The sequence below is a fragment of the Mus musculus genome, chromosome 6 (genome assembly GCF_000001635.26).
Source record: "Mus musculus strain C57BL/6J chromosome 6, GRCm38.p6 C57BL/6J".
NCBI classification, from domain to species: Eukaryota; Metazoa; Chordata; class Mammalia; order Rodentia; family Muridae; genus Mus; species Mus musculus.
The window spans coordinates 7,973,418-7,999,244 of record NC_000072.6 but is presented as its reverse complement, the minus strand read 5'-3'; the positions used below and the strand labels follow the sequence as shown (position 1 = coordinate 7,999,244).

Genomic DNA, 25,827 nt, shown 5'->3' with positions numbered 1-25,827 from the left:
GCTGCCCTGTGTTCTTCATAAATGTAAATATTTGAGATTTTGTTCCTTGATTGTATAACTCAGATTCTGATCCAGCACATGTTTTCTGCAAGTTAATGTATGTACAGAGAAAATTCAACCCTGTATGTATTTAGCAACATACACATAAGTAACAATACCAACTCCGATAGGAGCTTAGATGGATTTGAAACCCATTGGACTACATAAGCTATTTATTCTAGTAGTAGGAGTTGTGGAAATCTGTTCCTTTCCATTAGGTGTAAGGAGTCTCCATGGGAGAAATAGATTGTGGAGGGTGGATCATCACAAATTCAAGACTAGCCTGGGCTACCTAATGAGACTATTTTTTAAAAAATCCCATCTTCTCCTATCAGCTAATCCCCCAGAGTTATTCCTTAATGGATTCTCACTCATGCCTTCTTGGAAATGTGCAATTTAGTGAGGTTTCATAAAGTTGAAAGACTTTTAGTTGGTCTGTCGCGTTCACACAGAATAAAAACTTTATATTACTTCATAAAGCTATTGCTTTCTCCCCTGATATCTTCAATGAGAGAAAAACTTCTAGTAACCCCATCCTGTTTTCTCCCTAGATCCAAGATGCGAGGAAGCCCTGAAGCCCGGGGAATGTGGCGACTACGTGGTTCGCTGGTATTACGACAAACAGGTCAACTCTTGCGCTCGCTTTTGGTTCAGTGGCTGCAATGGCTCAGGAAACAGATTCCACAGTGAAAAAGAATGTCGAGAAACCTGCATTAAACAATGAACAAGCACAGTAACGGGCTTCGATCAGAGGTTTAGAGAGAGTGTGATACAAACAGTGCACCACATCTGAGCATACACTGACTGAGTACAGACCTTCATAAATGGCATAGACCACCTTCTAGGGATACAGTCTGATTAAGTGCCTACACAGCTGAAGGGTGGAAGGACTGGGATCTGAACTCAGCTGTGTAACTTTAGAACACAGACTCCATCTTGCTTCACAACCTGTGGTGTGGCCCTGATGCCTCGTCATTCTAGTACACAAACAATGACAGGTCACACCCCACCCTCCCTGTGCCCACACCGTTCCAGCACCTTCACAACCCATCAGTGGAGAGTGGTTTGTGAGGGGAGGGACTTTGGTTTGAACACTGTAGGAATGTCTACATGTGAATGCTGGGGTAGTGGTGAAGGATGGTGAGGAGAGTTAAGAATTTAGCCCAAAGTGATGGTAGAAATATGTCTGAATACTCACTAACAGTATGATAAGTTGACTCTTCCTGTTCCTCATTGGTGTCAAAGCCTTCACTGTACACTAAAGCTATGTATTAAAATAAAGCAGGTTTTACATTTTTCCTTTAAAAACATGTGAATGAGACTGGATTTTATGGCCAAGGAGTGAGACCATCATTTTATAATAATTTTGTTATACCAAGTGTGGGGAGACAGAGAGTTCTGAGATGAGACAGTATTTTAACACACCATCTACAGACTGCTTCCTCCTCCTCAGCCTGTTGTTCTCATTCAAGTTGGACACCAAAAAGCTCCAGCCTAAGGAAATGGAAGAGTAACTATCCCTGAATAAAAGAACATTGCAGGAGTTTCCAAGGCACGAAAAGAATATACGCCACCTGTCTGTCAGTTAAAACAAGATGAGACAAGCTGAAAATGTATCACATGGAGAGAGGACAGAAGTGCTGACTCTGGGCAAGTCCTGCTGTGCCCTTTCCCCATCACTTTTCTATGACAGAGAGATACTACTCCAGATTTTGTGTTGCTATTGGCTTTTCTAGGTAACTTTACATGCAAGATCACACATATATCTATGGATACCTAAATAAGATATAGTTAGACTTGCACAGCATATAGCTTTGTAAGAATGATACTGTCTGTATTCTATCCCTTAATGCTTTCATTTGGCTTTATAATCAACCCATGTCTTACCATATATAAATACATTCACAAATAATTTATTACTTAGCTGTCAAAATCCTAGAAGACTTTCACTATAATATGTACTTCTCTGTGATTTGCTAGATTTTTTTATTTAAAAAACCACATGCACTTTTATTCATATGCATGCATTCATATGTATGTCATAATTGTATAATATTTGTGAGAATATATAACAATATATTTAATCTTTGATTTGGTTATGATCAACTGAGCTGTCTCTATTTTATTTTTTCACTACTGCACCAGCATCACCGAGAGGTTTTCACACTTGTGTCTGGAGATACACATTCCAGGTTCTCGAGCATCTATGCCCTTACTGAAATTGCTAGGATGCATATATATATATATATTCAAAACCAGTATACATCATGACAAGGTTCTCTCCCAAGTGAATGAGGCTATTGTTAAGTTCCCACCAGTTGTGTGCTGGAGCTTGATGCATGTCAATTATACAGTCCTGAGAGGCCATTATCAGATGTCTTTCTTTCCTTAGATGACTATTGCACAGTAATGTGTTTGAATTGCTCTTCTCTTCTCAGGGACACCTTAGCAAGCTTCATTACCATCTGTGCTCCTGCTGCTGTGAACTATAACCACAGATTTTTTTTATTATAATATTTTTATTGAGTTCTTGGAGTCCTTATATATTTTGAGTTCTATTTTGCTTGTTGGTCTTACTGTCAATATATTTATGTCTGCCCTTCTCTCCCCCTCCTCCTTCCCCTTTCTTCCTTTCTTCCCTCCTTCTCTTTCTTTCCCTCTTTCTGCTTTTTTTTGTGTTCATTTCTGCTTTAATTTTTAACGCAGTGAAGTTTACCCATTTCACTTGTGCTCCTCAGCTTGTCAGCCATCTTTCCTGTGAGGAGTGACCTCCCAGGAGCAGAAGTCTGCATGTGTCTCAGGCACCCTGTGGCCAGTGACAGATTTTTCAGCCTAGTATAACTCTTGGGTGATTTCAGAGTAGCTTCAATTTTTGTCCTTCATATTCTTTAGTTGGAATAAAGGTGTGAGCTTGGCCCTGATGGTAATGGTTCATCACATGTTTCTTCTTTTTTTGGGGTAGACTTGGGAGCTTTGAGCATTTTCTTACTTTCTAGCAATGCATTAAGAAGTGTGTATTAGTCACCATATGTTGTCGGAATGTCTCTGTTGCAATTTTGACAGGAACAAAAGTATTTATATTCTCTTTTCCCAACTTTGCTCCCACAGAGAACTGCAATGCAAACATGTTGCAATGTTTCTCCGTTTGTCCACACAGTCTTTCCTCCTTCCCCAGGAAGTCCTAAGACTTCAAAGACAATCTGAAAACCACCCTTTCTGCTGCTTCTTAATCCTGTCGTTCATGTCCAGCACAGAAGACCCAAACACCTACCTTCTGTCTTTTCCATTTTGCACAGCGACTACAGTTCAGCTGCTTTGCACATTATGGGGCATGTCTGTTTCTTGCTACTGTAAAAAACTGACCACAGCTTTAGTGACTTGAATAATAATAGTGTGCTTATGTATAAACCATACATAGTATGATCCTGTCTTAGTAAACAGAGAAAGACATGGAGAGACAGACAGACAGACAGACAGACAGACAGAGGGGGAGAGAGAGAGACCGACCCAGTGGGATACAGAGAGGCAGATAGAGACAGAGGGATGGGAGGTGGGTGGAGACACACACATACATACACAGAGACAGACAGACAGACACAAAAATATCTTAGCCAAGGGATGACCTTTCCATGTTGGAAAAGAGAGAAGGGTTCTCCCTAGGGTCCTCAGAAAAAAAAGCCTGGAAACTAGACACACTCATTTGTGTTCATGCGTTAAAAGTCTCATGAATCTCTATGTAGCCTAAACTTTGTGCTTTCCTTGTTCCCCGCCCCCCTCCACACCCTCCCCGTGTGTTAGGAATGAGTTCATGCATACGAGCATACGAGATTCCTTTGCTCTGCTTTTATTTTTTAAGTTTTACTTTTACTTTGTGTCCCATTACCCCCACCCCCCCAGCTGAGATAGGGACTTACTATGCAGCACAAGCTGGCTTGAAACTTATGGCTATCCTCCTGCCTCTGCATTTCCAGTGTTGAGACTGCACTTGTGTGCCACCACATCCAGCCCCTTCCTCTGTTTTCAAAATCAGCTTTAAGGCTGCCATCTTCCTAGATCTGTGACTAGGTCCCAAGTATTGTTTTGTATGACTTGTGATCAGATAGCGTCCTTTTGAATAATACAAGGTCATCCTCTCACCGCAAGGCCCTCCACCTGGGTGAAGCTTCATCTGTATGTCATCTACCAAGTCTCTTTTGCCATGCAAAATGATATATACATATTCCAAGGAGAGAGGAGTGGGTGAGTGTCTCTGAGACCATTGTGCTGTGTACTTCACTGCCTCTATCCTGTACTGTCTGAGCTGCTCAGGGCTGATGACGTCATGCTTCATTCCTACTTGCACCTAAAGTTCCTTATAAGCTGGAAGAACTCAGACAATTTAAAAGCATATTAAATTCATTTTCATAAAGGTCATTTTGTAAATTTTTTTTGCAAGAGAGGAATAGAAAAATATCATGAAAAAGTCACGAGTTTTAACAGATAATATACCAATGAGTAAAAACCAGTCTTGGATCCATTTTGACAATAAAAAGCCTCCCACTCCATCATTAGCAACTAAAGGAAAAGCCACAGGGCTGGTTGTCTGGCTACATTTTCGATCAAAGGAAATGAACAATCTGATAATTGACCGTGGAAAAGAGGATTATAGTTCTTTTTTTTTTTTTTTCACTTCACACACTTGATGAGAGCACTTCCCATCAGCCAAACCATCTTATGCCATCATTTCTACCATGCTGGCTATTTAGTGGAAATGTCAGCTTCATTTAACTACACAAAACACTCCTCAGATATTTGAATTGCATGTTAAATTTATAAGACCGCAATTAGGCATTCTGACTTTATTTTTTTATTTTGAGCATAGCAATAAGTAATTTAGAAAAACGAAGGAAAAACATTTGGAACTGTAATAGATTTTTTTTTTTCACATGGTATCTTTTCTGAAAAAACCAGGGATCCTATAAATTAAAAAAAGAAGAAAGAGAGAAAAAGAATTTTAGAAGAAATCTAAGAAATTTTAAAAAATAGTAATTCAAATATGATGCCAAGTTAACATTTGGAAAGACACTGAAGCAACTCTCAGAAGGACTGGAACCAAGGAACTTGAAGAAACAGGGACAACAGAGGATTCTGCCAAGGACCTTTGCTGAGAACCCAAGAGGATGCCTCCTGAGAAAGATTGCAGTTGCCCTGGAATGTTAGATGTTTAACTAACTGTGCCCTTTCCCTTACAAATCTATTACCCAGTGTGTTCAGTAATAGCAAAGACTTTCCCCTTCCTTATGGTATCTTTAAAGGAAATGTCACTAAGATACCAAGAATAGCCCAGAAACATGTATGACTGTTAAAATTTCAACAACCCCAACTCTTACTTCACACATAAATTCCTATCATTACATTTTTTAATTTTAAAAATATTAGACTAATTTGCATTTTAAAAGCACTCATTATTTCTTATAATTTAACATAAATTTGCCTTCCTAGGGGAAAAGCCTTAAATTAAATTCATTTAAAATTACCCTGAGCTCAAAAAAATTAGAAATGTTTAAGCCCTGTTTAAATTATGTCCAGAAATAAGGGTTCTTAGATTCAAAAGTCCTTAGATCCTGTCTCTTCTAGTTATATAAGTTTTAAATCAGTGGGTGGTTCTCAACCTGTGGGGCCAAACCCCGTTAGAAGCAGAACAAGCCTTTCACATGGGGTCATATATCAGACATCCTTCATGTTAGATATTTACAGTGTGATTCAGGATAGTAGCAAAATTACATTTATCAAGTAGCAACAAAAATAATTTTATAGTTGGGTGTCACCACAACTGTATACAGGAACTAAATTAAAGGGTGGCAACATTAGGAAGGTTGAGAACCACTGCTTTAGACTGTAAAGACCTGATGGTATTGGGTTATTGAAAAGATACCATGTCTGTCTGACACACCCCACTCCGCATATTCCATTGCTGTAACTGGACCTGCTGTCGCCCTGGATTTGGCTATTACAGCACCATCATTATGATTGTGATGTTATTTTACGACAGACAAACTATCCTCTTTCATACTGGCTACATCAGACACTTCTCGTCTTTCCACGGCTCTTCCCAGCCCTCTTCTGTCATTCTGAGCGAGCATGCCACCAGCTTCTGAGGACATTCTGGGTGGCTGGGATGGAACAGGAGTAAGTTATGTTCCTTGTTCTAAGAATATGTTCCTTTGGGCCTCAAAATGGATGCCATATTGAAAGAAGACAGAAAAATTCCCCTCATCAGGGAAACAAAAGCAGAAATTGCACAATAAGAAAGGATTTGCTTGTTTGTTTGTTTGTTTGTTTGTTTGGTTGGTTGGTTGGATGGCTGGTTGGTTGGTTGGTTGATTGGTTGGTTGGCTGGCTGTCTTTCAGTGCTAGGTTTAAAACCTGGGCTTGCTCATGCTGTGCAAGGAGAAGCATAGTCCTGTGAAAGGAGCTCTTAAGTACCAAGTAGGAATTGTGGGTTGCAAAGGCCTCTTCCTCTGGTCCCTTTAAAATCAACTGGAGGCTTCCATTTTATTTTTGTCATCCTTCAAATTTGTCCTTATGCGCCATAGTCATAGCTCCCTGCCATTCTTTTTAAATACTAATGGAATTCTCCAGTTACCCCTCCTTGGCATATTATTAGCCGGTGCTATGTTAAATTTATCATTTGGCCATTTTCTTCTCTTGCATATTAATGAGGAGTGCTATGGCTTGCCAGTGTCTGCAACTTGGCATTTTTCTCAGACTGATTCTATTATGAATAAATCACGACTCAGAATTGCCTTCAGCTATATAAAAAGTGGTGTTAACAAAAGCCAGAACAGATCTGACCGGGAAACAAAACCAACTCTCCTTTATGTAATTGTTTCACCTCATCTTCAAAGAAATAAATATTTGGCATTAGCATAGTCTTTCTCCATTGTTTAGTACGGCTTTACTGTCATAAAAAATTGAAAAATGCAACAAAATCAATTTAAATGGTATTCCTCCGAATGTTAGGATGTTATCCTTGCTTTTCCCATGTTAAAACTTAAGACAAAACCTGTGACATTTGCTCTGTGCCTGCTCCCTGACATTGGCAAACAACCAATTCTTCAGTAGTCCATTCCTTTGTGAATGGCATATAGTGTTCAGGTTAGTGACCTCATCTTGTCCTTGAGAAACATTCCAGGCTCTCTTCTCATGGCCTCATTGCTCAAGGGATCTGGTCTAGCTTAGCTCTTCCTCTGCACCCCTCGTTTTCCATTCCTTCTTACTTCATATTTGGGCTCCTCACTTCCAATCTCATCATCCACTTGGAAGCTATAGTTTCTAAGTCCTGGGAAGGTACAGTGATTTATATCTAGTCACTCTCCTCTCTAAAGTATTTTATTGGCTCTCCATTTTCTTTAAAATATAGGAAGAATGTGTAAGCATAGTATTTAAGGTTCTTCAAGCCCTTGCTGTGTTTATGTGTTCAGCTCATTTTTCCCTGCATTTTTCCATGAACTTTCATCTTTGTTCTACTCAGCTATTGGCAATGTTTTAAGATTATCATTTGGTTCTCCTCCCGGGTCTTCTTCTCTTCAGTTCCTTTTTTCCCCCCTTCACCTTTCTCTTTTCAGTAGATAGCCTATCTCCTCTTTCACATCATGAAATTCATGCCTTATCCATAGGTCAAGAACTACCTTATTGATTATAAGCACCTCTTTTATTACCTCCTTTTTCTGGCCATCCAAATATGTTCCAATATTTCACAGTGATTACCAAAACTCTGTCAGTGTTCATGGCTTTTTGCTAGGCCTATCTGTTAAGAGAAAATGTAAGGACCAAGGGTTAATGTCTCTTGTCCTAGTGAAAGTGAACCAATTTACACTCTTGCATTTCCTGAAGTTTAACTTTTGTCAATCTGGTGGGTGAACAGGGAATTTTCTTTAGTTGGAATCTGTATTATTACTTTTCATTGTAATAGTACAGTTTTTGGTATATAAAAAAGAATATCTATTATGTAGAAGTAGGATTATATACCAAGCTAACGTAATTTTTTAAAAAAGTATGTTTCTGCCACCTAGATTAATAAATAGGTCACTGTTTGTACTTAAAGGACTCTGCTAAAGCAACTTAGAAACAAATGGCCATTGTATTTGAAATACACAACTATGTACATCTCCAGGGTCAGCAAGATATTATGTGGATCCTGAAGACACATGCCTAAGGGTTCTCTAGGTGGTTTTGCAGAGGTCACTACTAATGGCACAAATCAAACACTGACTACAACCTGGAGCAGTGAACTGAGGTTCCTAGAGAGATGGTCTGGGAGAGATGAAGTGCAAAAAGAAGTATCAGGGAGTGGGGCACTTCTACTGGAGGCTACATCTTTCTCCTTTCCTGCTAAGAACAGTTTTAGAAACAACAATAAAATATGAAAACAAGTTAGTTTTTGTTTTTCTTAATTGTATAGAAAGATGAAAGAGTTGTGTCTTAGAGTATTTAGAAATTTTCAACTATTAACTCATCTGGGTAAGAAATAATTCTTTTGGTGACAAACAGCGCTCTCAGAAGGAAACCACCAGAGACAAGAAGAACAGTTATTTCCTTACACAGGCCAGGGTGTCTAAAGACCGACTGAAGTTTCTATTCACTACTTTTGCTAGGTGGACATTAAGAGCCATTTGAATCTAAATCCATCAGTGTGTGGAAAAGTAACCTGATATAAAACTGTAGATGAGGAAGAAGGTTCCATAGCTCCTAAAATGTTTGCAAGTGACTTGCCTGGTTTGTTAAGATTATAAAGCTTTTACATTAATTTTGTAGATAATGTTACTATTCCCACTATGAGCAGCTTCAGGCAAGCACTTTTTGGTAGAAAGAAGCTGAAAGTTTTTACTGTGATAATATTTCTTACTGCCTTTTTCCTGTAGCTGTTACTTTCAAATTCAATGCTCTCCCTTTCACATATTCCCAGATACAAATACTGTTCCTCCATCAAGGCATTTTTATTTCATGGAAAGCTTAAATGGGCATCCAGAATAAATGGTATTTTCATGGCTTTATTTTAAGGATCTCTGAAATCAATTTCTACACGGGAGTGGATGATAACACTTGTTTTCTTGAACTATGAACTACAAAGCAGAATGGAATGTGTTAATAGCCTCAAGCCCTTTTCCAGATCTACCAGTGTGTTTCCTTGAGTTTGCACTTCCACTATGGGAATCCTTATTCTCTATCCAATTCGAACAACATCATATGGCTTTTCAATAGGCCCATGCTTGGCTCTAGGTTCTCAATATTTTTGAAAGAATACTTGTCCTTTTGGAAGATCTCTTTAATTAATATAGGCTCTTACTTATTAACTAAAGATATTTGAAATTTATTCAAAGTTAGATACTTCTGTACCTTGCAATATGCATGGCTACTTTATTTGGTAAATATATATATGACAAAAACTATTTTCTTGGCAACACCAGAACATATTTCTTAAAACATCTTTTCAATATTAATAGGCTTCTTAAAAGGAACTAATGGTAGGAAGGATTGTAGAGCTGAAATCTGAGGGGAGAGAGAAAGCAGTGTGACCAGCAGATCCTCAGGCTCGGCCACCCCCAAACAGCTGTCTGCAGGGTCCTCGCCTTTGGATGGTGGAGACAAGTCTTAAAGCACGGAGTTGAAAGAGTCTCCCGCCCATGGCAATGATGACAGAAAGAGGATGTGAAGGGCAGCTAGTGCTATGAAAACAGTTTATACTTGGAAAGCAGGATAATCTCAGACTAGTGAAACAAGAACTTCCAGACCTTAGACACTAGTACACCTTACACACAATGTACAGAAAACAAAGCAGAGCAAATAAACAAACCCCACATAGCAAACAGCTGATAGTCAGAAAAGAAGGGAAAGTCTAGAAAAACAACAAAAGAAAACAGATGCAATACATGCAAGGGACAGCAATGTGATTAACAACTGACTTCTCATCAAAGACGCAAAGTCCAGAAGTCAACGCCTCATTTTCTGAATGCTATAGAAAAAAACATCTGGACTGCAGGTATAGGTCAGCTGATAGAGTATTTAGGGCTGATCTCCCACAGGTGATAAATGAGATATGGTGGCACATGCCTGAAGTCCCTTGCACGTGGGTGGCAAAAGCCAAAGGATCAGAAGGTCAGGGTTACGCTTGGCTACATGGTGAGATTGATGCCTGAGCCGTTGAGGTGGCTCAGTGGGTAAAGCCACTAAACTTGACATCTTGAGTTCACTCCCAGAGAACCTGGGAAGGGAAGAACCAACTCCTGAAAGTTGACCTCTGACCTCCACACACATGCCATGATGCCATTCACACACAATAAGTGTGTGTTTAGTGAATTGAACAATGTAGCAGTTACGAAAGATCTTGGCAAGAAACATTCTCAAAGGACTCTAAAGACTTGTGCAGGATTGAGGTGCCTAAAGGACTGAATGTGAAGCAAGTATATGTTTTTTTTTTTTTTCAGAAATGTAGCTGAGGAGGAAGAAAGGTAGCTTAAAGGGGATTGGTTAGCTATTGTCGGGTAATAACCCCAAAACTCAGGACTTGAAACAAGCACTTCGCATTACTAAGATGCTGAGAGGGAACTGGGTGGTTTGTGAATGAGAGCCTTGCTACTCTCTCATGCATCTCAGGATTGGCTGAGGACTGAGCATCTATAAGGCCCCTACTCACAATTCTGAAAATCGATTTTCCATGGATTGAGTTGAACAGGCCAAGTTTCCTTCATCAGCCCTCACACTAATTAATGATGCAATGTTAGGCATCTACAGCAGAGAAGGAGTCTGTGAGATCTCCTAAGACCATGTCATAAATTGATAGAGCATTCTGTCATACAGCCAAGATTCTCTGTATTGGGAAAGAGGTGACCTTTTAATGGGAGCTATAATTTAATTGTATATGCCAGTAGGTACAAAAAAACAAGGTTCATTTTCCTACAATCGTAAAACAACAACTAGCTTTTAATTTCTTGAAAACTTCATACATGGATGTAATGTGTTTTGATCAAATCCATCCCCCATTCCCTCTTTCCTGCTTCCTCCCCTATCCACCACCACCCCTTTTCCCTCCCAACTTCACGTGATTTTTTTTCTTTTATAACTCAGCGCTGCCTCCATGTGCATGTGAGTGTAGGACTATCTGTTAGGCTTGAGTAGCCCCTTGGGGCCTGCATTCCTGAAGTAAACTGGCATTTCCTCCTGAGGCAGCCATCAGTTCCCAATAGCTTCTCACGTGGGATGGCACTTCCACCATCCGTGTTGGAAACTTTGTTGGCTTATCACTTATTGTCCATTATTGTGTGTGTAGTCATAGCTACACACACACAAGTTTATATGTAATGGCAGTCAGGTCTGTCAAATACTGTTTGTTGGCAGATTCCACTGTCTCTGGCTTTCACAGTCTTTCTGCTAACTACTGCAAAAGGGAAACTTCTCTGTTGAATGCTAATAAACGCACTAATCTGTGGGTATAAAGATATGAGCTCAGGAGCCAGTGCCCTAAACAGACCTTGTATTTGAACACCACAGCCAGTCTCTCAACACCCAGAGGAAGGTCCACTCCCAGGTGCTCTAACACTCCCAGGATCATAGGACCAGAGTGAGCAGGACACAAAATCTACCCTAACACCGGAAGTAATTGGGACCAGCAGGACCCGGGCATCCAGGGATTCTGCCCAACCAGTGGCATGGGTTCCTTCCTGTCTGGGCCAGTGCCCGGAGCAGACCCTGGGAGAGAACTCTGCAGCCATTCCCACAACACCCAGAGGAAACTCCATTCCCAGGAGTTCTAACACCCCCAGGACCACAGGATCCCAAGAGCTTGGTCTCACCAGGATCTCAGGGTCCCAGAGGCAGCTTGACTCCCAGGAGCTCTGGCACACCCAGGATATCAGGATCCCAGAGACATCTGAACTCTGAGGAGTTCTGACACAACCAGGATCACAGGAAGGACAGGCTCCAATCAGATATAGCCAGGGCGGGTAGCTCTAGAGATAATCAGATGGCGGGAGGCAAGTGTAAGAACATAAGCAACAGAAACTAAGGTTACTTGCGACCATCAGAACTCAATTCTCCCACCATAGCAAGTCCTGGATATATCATCACACCAGAAAAGCAAGATTTGGATCTAAAATCACTTCTCATGCTGGTGATAGAGGACTTTAAGACAATGGTTCCAAGAAACAAGTTGGAGCAGTCATTCTAATATTGAATAAAATCAACTTTCAAGCAAAAGTTATCAAAAAGGATAAGAAAGGACACTTCATACTGGTCAAAGGAAAAATCTACCAAGAGGAACACTCAATTCTGAACATCTATGCTCCAAATGCAAGGGCATCCACATTCATAAAAGAAACTTTACTAAAGCTCAAAGCACACATCACACCCCACACGATAATAGTGGGAGACTTCAACACCCCACTCTCAGCAATGGACAGGTCATGGAAACATAAACTAAACAGAGACACATTGAAGCTAACAGAACCTGAAAGCTGTAGAACAAAAAGAAGCAAATACACCCAAGAGGAGTAGAAGGCAGGAAATAATCAAACTCAGGGCTGAAATTAACAAAATAGAAACAAAAAGAACTATACAAAGAATCAACAAAACCAGGAGTTGGTTCTTTGAGAAAATCAACAAAATAGATAAACCCTTAGCCAGACTAACTAGAGGGCACAGAGAAAGTATCCAAATTAATAAAATCAGAAATGAAAAGAGAGGCATAACAACAAAATATGTTTTGGTTATGGACCAAATGGATCTAACAGATATTTATAGAACATTTCATTCTAAAACAAAAGTATATACTTTCTTCTTAGCACTTCATGGTGCCTTCTCCAAAACTGGTCACAAATCAGGCCTCAATAGATACAAGGAGACTGAAATAATCCCGTGCATCCTATCACCACAGACTAAGACTGTTCTTCAATATCAACAAAAATAACGGAGAGCCCACATACACATGGAAGTTAAACTCCTACTCAGTGATAACTTGGTCAAGGAAGAAAGAAAGAAAGAGTTTAAACTTTTTAGAGTTTAATGAATGAAGACACATCATACCAAAACTTATGGGACACAAAGAAAGTAGTGGTAGGAGGAAAACTCAGAGCTTTAAGTGCCTCCAAAAAGAAACTGAAGAGACCTTACACTAGCAGCTTGACAGCACACCTGAAAGCTGTAGAACAAAAAGAAGCAAATACACCCAAAAGGAGTAGAAGGCAGGAAATAATCAAACTCAGGGCTGAAATTAACAAAATAGAAACAAAAAGAACTATACAAAGAATCAACAAAACCAGGAGCTGGTTCTTTGAGAAAAATCAACAAAATAGATAAGCCCTTAGCCAGACTAACTAGAGGGCACAGAGACAGTATCCAAATTAATAAAATCAGAAATGAAAAGAGAGGCATAACAACAAAATATATCTTAAAATAATTATTCTGTATGTTGAAAATATTAAAATCATGTTCTACCAAAAAAAATACTAGATCCTTAGAATTCTGCTTCTTTTCAACAGACTGTGTCTGTCCAGAAAGTCTTCATAAATCGAAGAATTGAAGCAAAATATTTGTACTTGACTGAAAATATATATAACTGTAGGATTTTGTTTGCAACATGTTTTCAGAACACTGTCTGAAGACGTGACACTCGAGGCAAGCCAGGGAAAGGTATCTCCTCCAGGGGAACAAACTAAATGTATCACCACTGGGATTTCTCTTTCCCTGAAAACTTACTACCTACCCCCAGCACTTGACGATCGGTGGCTAGCCTGTGAAGTATCTTACCTATGATAGGGATGTCAGGGGTAACATTGGTGGTTTTCTCAGACAGTCCTGTATGGGGCCCTCCTGCTGAGGATGCCTGATCCCCATGGAAAGAGCCTCTTTTCTGCATGTAGATGGTTTTGGCTTACCTGGGGAGAAGCTGGCAGTCTTGTTTGCATACTTTCTGTTTTTCATCTGCAGTCTGGTCGTGACAGTGAGCCCTAGCTGTTTCTTCCTGTCACTGGCTCACAGGAATGGTGCTGAGTGCTCAGAGGTGGCACAGAGCTTCAGGGTTGGCAGGCGATTCACCAACGCGCCCTCACTCCAGCCCTCCATTGTCACAGCAGCAGGTCCTGCCTCTAAGAACCAGAACATTGGTGATTAGTGTGCCTGGTGCCTTGGGGCAGGCTGTGGGGGAAAGAGTCATGGTGTGTCTGCACCAGTTGTTCAACAATGACATTTTCAACAGTCTACTGCCCACTTCCACACAGGTGACTTCTTTTATGTCTCTCTCCATTACAAAGAATTCCCTCCTCACAGTAGGATTCTCACAGGTTTCTTCTTCACCTCTAGAGCTTCCTGGGATTGCATCCGGTCTCTCTGCACTCTTTCAGTCCTGGTGAATAAAGGCTCCCCCCCTTTAAAAAATAAAAGATATGAGCTTGGGTGGCAGTTTGTCACTGTGATCATTTGTCACGGTGTTCTTAATGGGATAGACTTACTCATATTTAAGTGATATAGGATAGGGGTTTGTATAGGATAGGTTGAAGACAGGGGAAAGAGGAGATCTTTGAAAGTGACCCTTCCTAAGTGAAGGGTGAGCAGAGGCTACGCAACAGAAGGTGAAGCAGGAGCCTGCTTCCTGTGAAGGTGGAAAGCAGGAAAGGTGAGGAGAAAACAGAGCTGTGTACTGACTTGTGGAAGAAAGTAGAGTAAGAACTGGGGGAGTCAAAAGACTTTATCAAGAGTGGGAGGAGAATGGGGCGTAGAGGAAACCTAGTAAAGAAAATAGAAGACCTGGTTGAGATTTGAGACAAGACTCTAATGCTACATCAGATCATATGCGTTAAAATATTCCCCAGGCACATTCCACAGTTCAAAAGCAGACATGAACAAGATTCACAGCTATATTCGCCCAGGTTCCATTTTTGCTAGGCCAGTGAACTGAGTGAGCTGAAGGAGCGAGGAAGCAGAAAAAGCAGTGACTCATGGAAGATGCATCAGAAAGAATGAGCATGGGGGGCAGGTGCGCTGGTCCCTGTGCCTGCTGTGGAGTATATAACATACGAACGGTTGCAGAGACAACAGACGTAGGTTTTCTTCTTCTGAGGCTTCTCTAGAGGCTAGCAAGCCAGTCTTTCTCCGGGCTTTATTTCTTCGGAGCCTTCTCTCCCTTTATGTATGTGGGTGCAGATATGTAGGTGTGTGCAGGGAGGGCAGAAGTCAGTGCTAACCTCAAGTGGTCGTCTTTATGTGTCCTCTACCCATTTTCTTCTCTTTTGGAGACAGAGTTTTACAGAAATTAAGTGATCTCGGGGCTGGTGAGATGGCTCAGCGGTTAAGAGCACTAACTGCTCTTCCGGAGGTCATGAGTTCACATACCAACAACCACATGGTGGCGCCAGAGCGAACGGTGGCGGGGAACAAGAGGGAGGAGAGAAGGGGGAAAAAGGTCTTTTCAAGAGACTTAGATTTAAATATATACACACATATATACATAATATATATACCCATACATATATATACACATATATACATTATATATCTGCTCTGCTGTAAATGCCTAACATTGCATCATGAATTAGTGTGTGGGGTGATGAGTGAAACTTGGCCCGTTGGACTCAATCCATGGAAAATCGATTTTCAAAATTGCAAGTAGGGTCCTTATAGACGCTCAGTCCTCAGCCAATCCCGAGATGCATGACTGAATTCAGCAAGGTTCGGATTCACAAACCATCCAGTTCGCATCTTAGTAATGTGAAGTGCTCGTTTAAAGTCCCGAGGCAGCGCCGGCGTCCGGGTCTGAGAAGAGCGGGAGGAGGTGGCGGCCTTGGGAAGATGGCTCCTTCTCCTACCAAACGCAAGGACCGATCTGATGAGAAGTCCAAGGATCGATCTAAAGATAAAGGGGCCACTAAAGAGTCAAGTGAGAAGGATCGTGGCAGAGATAAGACTCGGAAGAGACGCAGTGCTTCAAGCGGAAGCAGCAGTACCAGGTCTAGGTCCAGCTCAACCTCCAGCTCGGGCTCCAGCACCAGCACAGGCTCAAGCAGTGGCTCCAGCTCGTCCTCTGCATCCAGCCGCTCAGGAAGCTCCAGCATGTCCCGGAGCTCCAGTTCTAGCAGCTCCTCCGGCTCCCCAAGCCCTTCTCGGCGCAGGCATGACAACAGGCGGCGCTCCCGCTCCAAATCCAAACCACCTAAAAGAGATGAAAAAGAGAGGAAAAGGCGGAGCCCTTCACCTAAACCAACCAAAGTGCACATTGGGAGGCTCACCAGGAATGTGACCAAGGATCATATCATGGAAATATTTTCTACTTACGGGAAAATCAAAATGATTGACATGCCTGTCGAGAGGATGCATCCTCACCTCTCCAAAGGCTATGCATATGTGGAGTTTGAGAATCCCGATGAAGCAGAGAAGGCTCTGAAACACATGGATGGAGGACAAATTGATGGCCAAGAGATCACTGCTACTGCTGTGTTGGCACCCTGGCCTCGGCCACCACCTCGGCGATTCAGCCCTCCTAGGAGGATGCTTCCACCACCTCCCATGTGGCGTAGGTCACCCCCACGGATGAGGAGAAGGTCTCGATCCCCAAGACGCAGGTCCCCTGTGCGTAGGAGGTCTCGCTCTCCTGGCCGCCGCCGCCACAGGAGCCGATCCAGCTCCAACTCCTCCCGATAAGCAGGGACATTGATTCGTACCTCTGTAACTTATGTTCCCCAGACTCTGTTTTGTCCTTTTCTCTAGCCAAGTGAGGGTCTGTAGAGAAGGATCCCTTACTGGGTACAGCAGTTGAGATATCTCCTCTACAGAAGGGTTCTGGCTTGTAGAGCTACTGTTGGTTCACGGCTGCTCCCATAGAGGTGCCCTGTAGTTTTCTGGCTAGAAAGTTCATCCCTTCAGTTCTTGATAGGCTGGTAGCAGAGCCAGCTGGAACCTATGGCAGCACACGGATTTCCACAGATGACCCAGAACCAGACAGCCTGGTCTAGCCCCCGCTGTGCCACACCTGTGCAAAGGACCACAATGCTGTTCTGTTGGGCCGACCATGCCCTGCTGAGTACGCTTCAACTTAGAGGGCTAAAACCTTTGAAGGATTCCTCCACAAATGGTTACCTTTCTGTCCCCGTGTCTCTGTTACTTTCTAGAATTTGTGAGCCAGTTCTACAGGGTCCTCATGAAACCTACCCCACCCCGTTGTCACCTGCCATTCATGGTGATGTTGCAGGTTAACCTTGGCAGTGTGTACATTGCCCCTTTTTGCTTTTATTGTACAGTCAGTACTATAAAATTTGTTTTGAGTTTTATAACTTTGTAGCATTTTAGATAAGGTTGTGTTTGTACTTGTGTAGAGTGAAAGGACTGTTGAATAAAACCTAGGATTAGAATGCAAAAAAAAAAAAAAAAAAAAATAAAGTCCCGAGGCCTTTGTGTGGCAATAGCTAACTGAAGCACTCCTGGTCTACTTTAAGCAGCTAGGTCTTTTTCTCTTTAATTTTCACCTAAAAATTTGAAACCCTGTCTTAAATATCATCCTGGAATTTGCCAAGTAGGCTAGGCTGGTAGGCAAGCTGGGATCCTCGTTCCCCCCCCCCCTTTTAAAAAGTGAGTTGTTGAGATCAAACTCAGTCCTCGTCTAACTTCACATCTTGATAAGCCCCATTTCTGATCAGCCACATTCAGAGGTGCTGGGGTTCATGACTTTTAACATGTGAAATTTTGCAGAGACAAAATTTCATTCCAAAAATGGTAAAAATTGGACTATAAAAGGATTCGGTATGTTGCCAAGAGCCAGTGTCATCGGAACGGATAAAGGAAAATTGCAAACATGATGCTTGTAGGTTATAGTCTGATGCCTAAACTTAGTACTTCATGGTTGCTTCACTAATTACTGAAACACAGGTTGTGAGAGTAGCTGCAAAGAAAGAACTCAGTAGCTCTTGAGGCCAGCTCTCTGGATGGGATTCCACTTCACGCTGAGAGTTCCTTGGCCGAAGCAGGGCTGACAACAGACATGGACCATGGTGGCTGCAGCGCTGTAAGAGGATCTGAGCCTTGACAGCCTGTGATGGATGCGGAGCTGCAGAAATGGATCTGTCTTACATAGGATGGGGGAAGGGCAAATATAAAGTTGATGGGGTGCCTGTTGCCTCTGGAAGGAGTCAGCTTCCGGTTGCCGTGGTGTAGAACTTGGAGGAAAGGCTCTAAGCTCAGGTGCTCTGCCAGACCTTAGGGGTTTGGAAAGAATTTCAGGGGAAAGAAGCTTGTGAGGTGGCGTCCTCATGCTCCAGTTCTTACCATGTTGAACTCAGACCGCTCAGCTTCAGAAAATAGTGACAAATACCAAGTGACTGGGAAAATGAGTAGTCTCTCTCCAACCATTAAGTCATAGAGTCGGAATTCTATAGGTTTACTTGACTGATACTTTGTTACTATGGTTACCATACTTCCCAAACTAAGTACCTAAACATATTGAATGAAAAAAGAACCGCAGAAATTGTGAATAGAAAGGCCATTTCCAAAAGATGAAACTTTGTTCTGATCGTCACCACTCCTAACATCTCAAGTCCATCTTATGTGCCAAACAAATCTTTCCCTTGACTTCCGTTGTCATTTAACTCTCAGAACAACCTGCCTGTTGAGTTAACCTTTAGATAGATGTAGATGTTGGAAACCCTGTCTGCTCTATGGATTGCCTATTCATTCTCTTTATAATGTCGTTAAAACCTTAATCTTTTTTATTAGTAGCATCGTAATTGGTGTATTATTCATTGCACTGGGTTTATTGTGGACATTTTATAATATATATGATTTTATGTGTCTTCATAAAATTTAGGATAGGGCTGGAGAAATGGCTCATTGAGTAAGACTACTTGCTGAATAAGCATAGGATGTGAGTCTGATCCCCCACACCAAGACCCCCACCCACCCAAAAGTAGGTGTAGCCACATTTTTCTGTAACCCTAGTATTTGGGGGTGGAGATAGAATTACTGGAACTTACCGCCCAGTTGTCTCAGATGAAAAAAATTAAAATCCTGGAAAACTCCAGGCTCACTGAGAGCCACCGACTCAGGGAACTAAGGTAAGAATGATAGATTAAAGTACACAGTACTCTCCTCTAGCTTCTGTGCCCAGGAGCGTCCCCCACACACTTGCCTATGCATACACATGAAAGCAGCCACATGGTGAGCCAAGGTCCACAGAGAAGAGCCAACATGATCGTCATCTTTCTGAGACTAGCACAAGCCCACAGTATGGTCATCCTTACTTGCATCCATTTTACAAATGTTTTTTCTTCATTTTTAATTTAATTTGATTTTATCCATTGTGTGTGTGTAATATTTTTATTATCTACTTCACTCTTTAGTTGGTTCCATTCTCAGCTACTGTTAATAGTACTGTAATAAAAATGCTGGCAAGCATATCTGTGATATGTTGACTTTGAAGCCTTCAGCTAGATGCTCCATAGTGGAACAGCCAGGTCATACAATAGACCTATTCTCAGGCTTTTGAGAAAATTCCATCCTGAGTTCCACAGTGGGTAGATCACTATACTTTTCTACCAGCAGAGTGTAAGAGTTCTCTTTGCTCTGCCTTCTTACCAGTATTTGTTGTCTTTTTTTTTCATTTATTGAAAATAGGTTCTTTTCTTATGTAATATATCCTGCTTACAGTTTCCTCTCCCTCTATACCTCCCAGTTCCTCCTTCTCCTTCCCTCCCTTCTGGATCTATTTCATTTCATCTCTGTCTCTCAAAAGAAAAGGACAGGTTTCTAAGCGATAACACCCAAACATGATAAAATAAAATATCAAAAGATAAAGTAAAAACCATTATACCAGGGAAGGATAAGGCAACCTAAGAGAAGGAAGAGAGTCCTAAAAGCAAACAAAAATCAGAGACCTACTTGTTCTCATGGTCAAGACTCCTATAAACATATCAAACTAGAAGCTATAACATATTCAGAGAAGACCCAGTTACAGGACCTGTTAGGGTCTGTTCTTGCTGCTTCACTCTCAGTGAATTCAGATGTGCCTTGCTTAGTTGATTCAAAAGGCCTTGTCCTCTTGGTGTCCTCCATCCCTTCTGATTCTTTCTTTTTTTTTTCCTACCTCCTCCTCCTTGGGGTTCCCTGAGCTCTAAGGGGAGGATTTGATGGAGACAGTCCATTTAGACTCTCTGCATAATGGCTGGATGTGGGTCGCTTCATCTGCTCTCATCTGCTACAGGAGGAAGCTTCTCTGATGCGACTGAATAAGTCACTGATCTATGATTAAAGCAGACTATCATTAGGAGTCATGTTATTGATACTTATTTTTCTTTTAGACCAGTGTACTGGCTAGTTTTGTGTCAACTTGACACAGCTGGAGTTATCACAGAAAAAGGAACTTCAGTTGAGGAAATGCCTCCATGAGATCCAAATGTAAGACATTTTCTCAATTAGTGATCAAGGGGGAAAGGCCCCTTGTGTGTGAGACCATCTCTGGGCTGGTAATCTTGTTTCTGTAAGAGAGCAGGCTGTGAAATCCAGGGGAAACCAACCAGTAAGAAAAATCCCTCCATGGCTTCTGCATCAGCTCCTGCTTCCTAACCTGCTTGAGTTCCAGTCCTGATTTCGTTTGGTGATGATCAGCAGCATGGAAGTGTAAGCTGAATAAACCCTTTCCTCCCCAACTTGCTTCTGGTCATGATGTTTGTGCAGGAATAGAAACCCTGACTAAGACAACCAGTAACGTTGGGCTTTACCTAGGACTCTTGCTATCTAGTCTCTGGTGCTTGGTCATCAAAGAAGTGTTAGCTACGGGTTCCATCTTGTGGAGTGGGCCTTAAGTCAGATCAAACATGGGTTTGAAAGTTCTAGTCTTGAAAGTTCTATGCCACTATTGCCCTAGCAATATCTTGCAGGCAAGACAGATTGTAAATCAAAGTTTTTGTGGCTGATGGTGTTTACATTTCTCTTTTGTTAGCCTGCAGAATATTTTCACACATGAAAGACACAAGGACATAGGGGTAAAAGCTCATATAGGCATCAGTTGGATTTTTCCATATACAATGAGTTGTGTGAGTGGTATTCTCAGCCTTGGGACCTCACTGTTAGTGTGCACAGAACAACCCTTTGTTATAGTTATAGACTGGGTTGTTTGAGGGGTTTTCATGTGATCCCCTTGGCCAACAACTCAATGGAATGCAACCCAGTCCTGCTACTAGAAGTCTCTCATTTGGTAGCAAGAGATGGTTGAAAGTTGAGACTCTGTATTCCCATTATCAGGATCAACTTCATATCATTTGGGACATTGGGTTTCTATATCATCCCTCAACTGTTCCTCAGTTCGAGCTGTCTTTTCCTATAACCACTCCCTCTACCTTATCTCCTCTCTGCCTCCCCACCTAATCCTCTTCTTCTGGTTCCCACTCATCCCCAGTTCACCTGTAAAATCCCTCCCACGAAGCTCCATGTGTCCATCCTAGACCCTCCCTCTATAACAGTGGTTCTAAGCCTTCGTAATGCTCAGAGCCTTTAATCCTTTAACGTACTTCTTGTTATAGTAGCCCTCAACCATAAAATTATTTTCATTGTTACTTCATGATTGTAATTTTGCTACTGTTGTAAATGATAATGCAAATATCTTATATGTGGGGTGGGCTTAGGTGTCCATTTGATGCTCCCAAAGGGATCCTGACCCACACGTTGAGAACCACTACTCTTTGCCTAACCTTTCAAGATATACAGAATGTAGTTTGGTTATCATTTATTTAATAGGTAATATCCACATATAAGTGGATACATACATACCACATTATCTTTCTTGGTCTGGGTTCCCTTATTCAGAATAATTTTTTCTAGTTCAATCCATTTGCTGGCAAATTTTATGATGCCATTTAAAAAAAAAAACCTGACTGTTTACAATTGTGTAAATGTAACACATTTTCTTTATTCTTCTGTTGAGAGACATCTAGGTTATTTCTGGTTTCTGACCATTATGAATAAATCAGCGATGTCCATGGTTGAGCAAGTGTCCTTGGGGTAGGATGGAGCATCCTTTGGGTATATGCTCAAGAGTGGTGTAGCTGGATCTTGAGGTAGATTGATTCTCAACTTTCTGAGGAACTGCCACACTGATTTCCTTAGTGGCTGTATGTTTGCATTCCCACCAGCAATGGTGAGTGTTCCCCTTGCTTCACATGCTCATCATCGTGAGCTGTCACTGGTGCTTATCCTAATATCAGAATGTCACCATTCTGACAGGTGTAAGATGGAATCTCAAAGTAGTTTTGATTTGCATTTCCCTGATGGCTAAGGATGTTGAACGTTTCTTTAAGTGCTTCTCCACAGTTTGAGATTCCTCTGTTGCGAATTCTGTTTCAAGCAGTACCCCCATTGGATTGGATGATTTGGGGTTTTTTTTTTTTTTTGACATCTAGTTTCTTGAGTTCCCTATATATTTTGGATATTAGATCTATTTTATGTGGAGTTGCTAAAAATCCTTTCACATTCTATAGGCTGACACCTTGTCTGAATAATGCTGTCTTTTGCTTTATAGAAGTGTTTCAGTTTCATGATGTCCAATTTATTAATTATTGATCTTAATGCCTGTACTACTGATGTCTGCTCAGAAAAATCTTCTCCTTTGCCACAGTGGTCAAGGCTATTCTCCATTTTCACTTCTACCAGGTTTAGTGTATCACATTTAATGTTGAGGTCCTAGATACCATTTGGACTTAAGTTTTGGGCAGAGTGATAAATATGGATCTATTTGCATTCTTCTACATGCCAACATTCTCTTTGGCCAGCACCATTTTTTTCCAGTGAATATTTTTGGCTTCTTTATAAGTATCAGATATCTATTTATGTGTGGATTTATAGCAGGCTCTTCAATTTGATTTTATTGATCATTATGTCTGTTTCATTCCAATGCCATGTGTTTTGTATTACTGTAGCTCTGTAGTACAACTTGAAATCAGGAATTGTGAGATGTCCAACAGTTCTTTTACTGCTCAGGATTGTTTTAAATATCCTGCTTGTTTGTTTGTTTGTTTTGTTTTTCCATATGAAGTTGAGAATTGTTCTTTCAAGGTTTGTGAAAGATTGTGTTGGAATTTTAACAGGAATTGAATTGAATTGAATCTGTACATTGCTTTTGATTAAGATGGCCATTTTTACTATATTAATTCTACCGATCCATGAGAATGAGCGATCTTTACATCTTCTGATGTCTTCTTCAATTTGCTTTTTCAAAGACTTGAAATTTTTATCAAACAAATCTTTCACTTGCTTGGTCCGAGTTACCTCAAGATATTTTATAATATTTGAGGCTATTGTGAAAGGTTTTATTACCCTGACTTCTTTCTCAGACAGTTTGTCATTTATAAATAGGAGGGGGTACTGATTTTAGTGACTTAATTCCATATCCTGATACTTTACTAAAAAGGGTTTATTAGCTATTCCAGTAGAATCTTTAGGGTCACTTTTGTAGACAATCATATTGTCATCAGCAAATAATGATACTTTGATTTCTTCCTTTCTGATTTCTCTTTGACCATCTTCAGTTGTCTTATTACTTTAGCTAAGACTTCAAGTATGCTAGGTGGTGGTAGCTGATGCTTTTAATCCCAGCACTTGGGAGGCAGAGGAAGGCAATAGATCTCTCTGAGGTGAGCTGAGTTGGAGGCCAGCCTGGTCTACAAAATGAGTCCCAGGACAGTCAAAGCTACACAGTTTTGAAAAACAACAACAACAACAACAAAATGCTATTATTGAATAGATATGGAGAGAGTAGAAACCTTTTCTTGTTCCTAATTTTAATGGAATTGCCTTGAGTTTGTTTCCATTTAATTTGATGTTGGCAATAGGCTTGCTGTAAATTGCCTTTATTGTGTTTAAAGTTGTAATTATATCCTTAGTTTCTCCAGGACTTTTATCATGAAGGGGTATTGGATTTTGTCAAAGACCTTATCTATATCTAATGTGATGACATGTGTTTTGGTTTGTTTTGTTTTTTCTTTCACTTTGTTTATATGATGGGTTGTACTTATTGGGTTTTATATGTTGAACCATTCCTACATCTCTGGGATGAAGACTACTTAATCATAGTGAATTATTTATTTATTTATTTATTTATTTATTTATTTATTTTGGTTTTATGAGACAGGGTTTCTCTGTGTAGCCGTGGCTGTCCTGGAACTCACTCTGTAGACCAGGCTGGCCTCGAACTCAGAAATCCGCCTGCCTCTGCCTCCCAAGTGCTGGGATTAAAGGCATGTGCCACCACTGCCCAGCAAATGATCTTTTTTATATGCTCTTAGATGTGTCTTGCATGGATTTTATTGAATATTTTTGCATCTATATTCATAAGAGAAGTTAGTCTGTTATTTTCTTTCTTTGTTGGGTCTTCATGTGGTTTGGGTATCAGGCTAACTGTGGCCTCTTAAAATAAATGTAGCATTATTCTTTCTATTTCTATTTCATTGAACAATTTGAAGAGTATTGGTACTAACTCTTCTTTGAAAGTCTGGTAGAATTCTGCTCTAAAACTATCAGGCCATGAGCTTTTTCTAGTGGAGGGGTTGGGAGATTTTTAATGACTGCCTTTATTTTACTAGGGGTTGTAGGTCTATTTAAATTATACCAATGTTGGTTAACTTTGGTAAGTGGTACCTCTTGAGAAAAGTATCCATTTCTTTTTTTGTTTTGTTTTTTTGTTTTTTGTTTTTTCAAGACAGGGTTTCTCTGTGTAGCCCTGGCTGTCCTGGAACTCACTCTGTAGACCAGCCTGGCCTTGAACTCAGAAATCCACCTGCCTCTGCCTCCCAAGTGCTGGGATTAAAGGCATGCACCACTACCGCCCGGCTAAGTATCCATTTCTTTTAGATTTTCCAATTTAGTGGAGTAAAGGTTTTTAAAGTATGTCCTATGTATTGATTGGTGTTGGTCGTAGGTGCCCTAGGAGAGAGAGAAGCTCACCAAGATGCTAAGCCTTCATTTTCTGAAGGAATAGAGGAGTTCAGCCTACTTCCAAAAGATTGACACCCAGCTAGCTCACTCCAGTTACTTTATTCAAAAGTTATAAAAGGTAAGTGGGGCTGGGAAAGTTTCCAGCTATCCATTTCTTCTATCGTGTATATTCAGTACCTGAGATTCACTCCTCCATATCTTCATTCTGTTTGTGGAACTTGCCTCTGTGGTTCTTGTTAGAATTTCTAAACTTTTATTTCCTGAACTTGCTCAATTGTGTTTTCTTTATTGATTCTATTTCCATTTTCAGGCCTTAAACAGTTTCCTTCATTTGCTTCCACTATTTATGCTTTCTTGAAAAATTTTTAAGGGATTTATTCACTTCCTATAATTGTTTGCATTTTCTTGCATTTCTTTAAGGGATTTATTTACTTCCTGTTTAAAGACCTCTATAGTTCATTTTTAGGTCTGTTTCTTGTGTTTCAGCTGTGTTGGAGTATTGGGGCCTGCCGTGGTAGGATACCTAGGCTCTAGTGGAGACATGTTGCCCTGTTTTTTATTGTGTTCTGGTGTCTAAGCATTTGGGTTTGGGGTGGTTATAGGTACTGATTTCTGGATTTGTCTTTGATGGGTGGGTATTTTTTCTTTGGTTTCTGTTTCCTCTCTGGATTTTCAGAGAATGTAGTGGGTATGTGTTGCCTGTTTTCTTGGCCTAGTCAGCTGGTATGTTCAAAGGGAGAGTGCCAAAGGCTGTTGGAGACTGGGATGAGTTGAGAGAAAGAAGGTTGGGGTAGTGTCTTTGTGATCTGTAGGGAATGGGGCCAGAGAGGAAATGGAGACCACAGCAAA

General features: G+C 40.9%; 1 protein-coding gene, 1 long non-coding RNA gene and 1 pseudogene across 7 annotated transcripts in view; 2 read left to right on the top strand and 1 right to left on the bottom strand.

The window, feature by feature from the left end:
* The window catches only part of Col28a1 (collagen, type XXVIII, alpha 1), a 196,610-nt gene extending 194,465 nt beyond the window's left edge, over positions 1–2,145 (top strand). For 5 of the 6 annotated variants that reach the window (XM_017321502.1, XM_006505031.2, XM_006505032.4 and 2 more), the window contains one exon: positions 591–2,145. In XM_017321502.1, the coding sequence (XP_017176991.1) occupies positions 591–763 (173 nt within the window). In that variant the 3' untranslated portion in view covers positions 764–2,145. The remainder of the gene's footprint in view (positions 1–590) is intronic. The other variant, NM_001037865.1, reaches the window with a different exon arrangement.
* Positions 690–18,435, bottom strand: Gm35446. Its single transcript, XR_377335.2, has 4 exons — positions 18,325–18,435; positions 13,950–14,159; positions 7,740–7,828; positions 690–747 (listed from the first exon to the last, which is right to left on the bottom strand). It is a non-coding gene; the product is annotated as a predicted gene, 35446 (long non-coding RNA).
* Rnps1-ps (RNA binding protein with serine rich domain 1, pseudogene) lies at positions 15,807–17,431 on the top strand (annotated as a pseudogene).
* Positions 18,436–25,827: the final 7,392 nt, after the last annotated feature.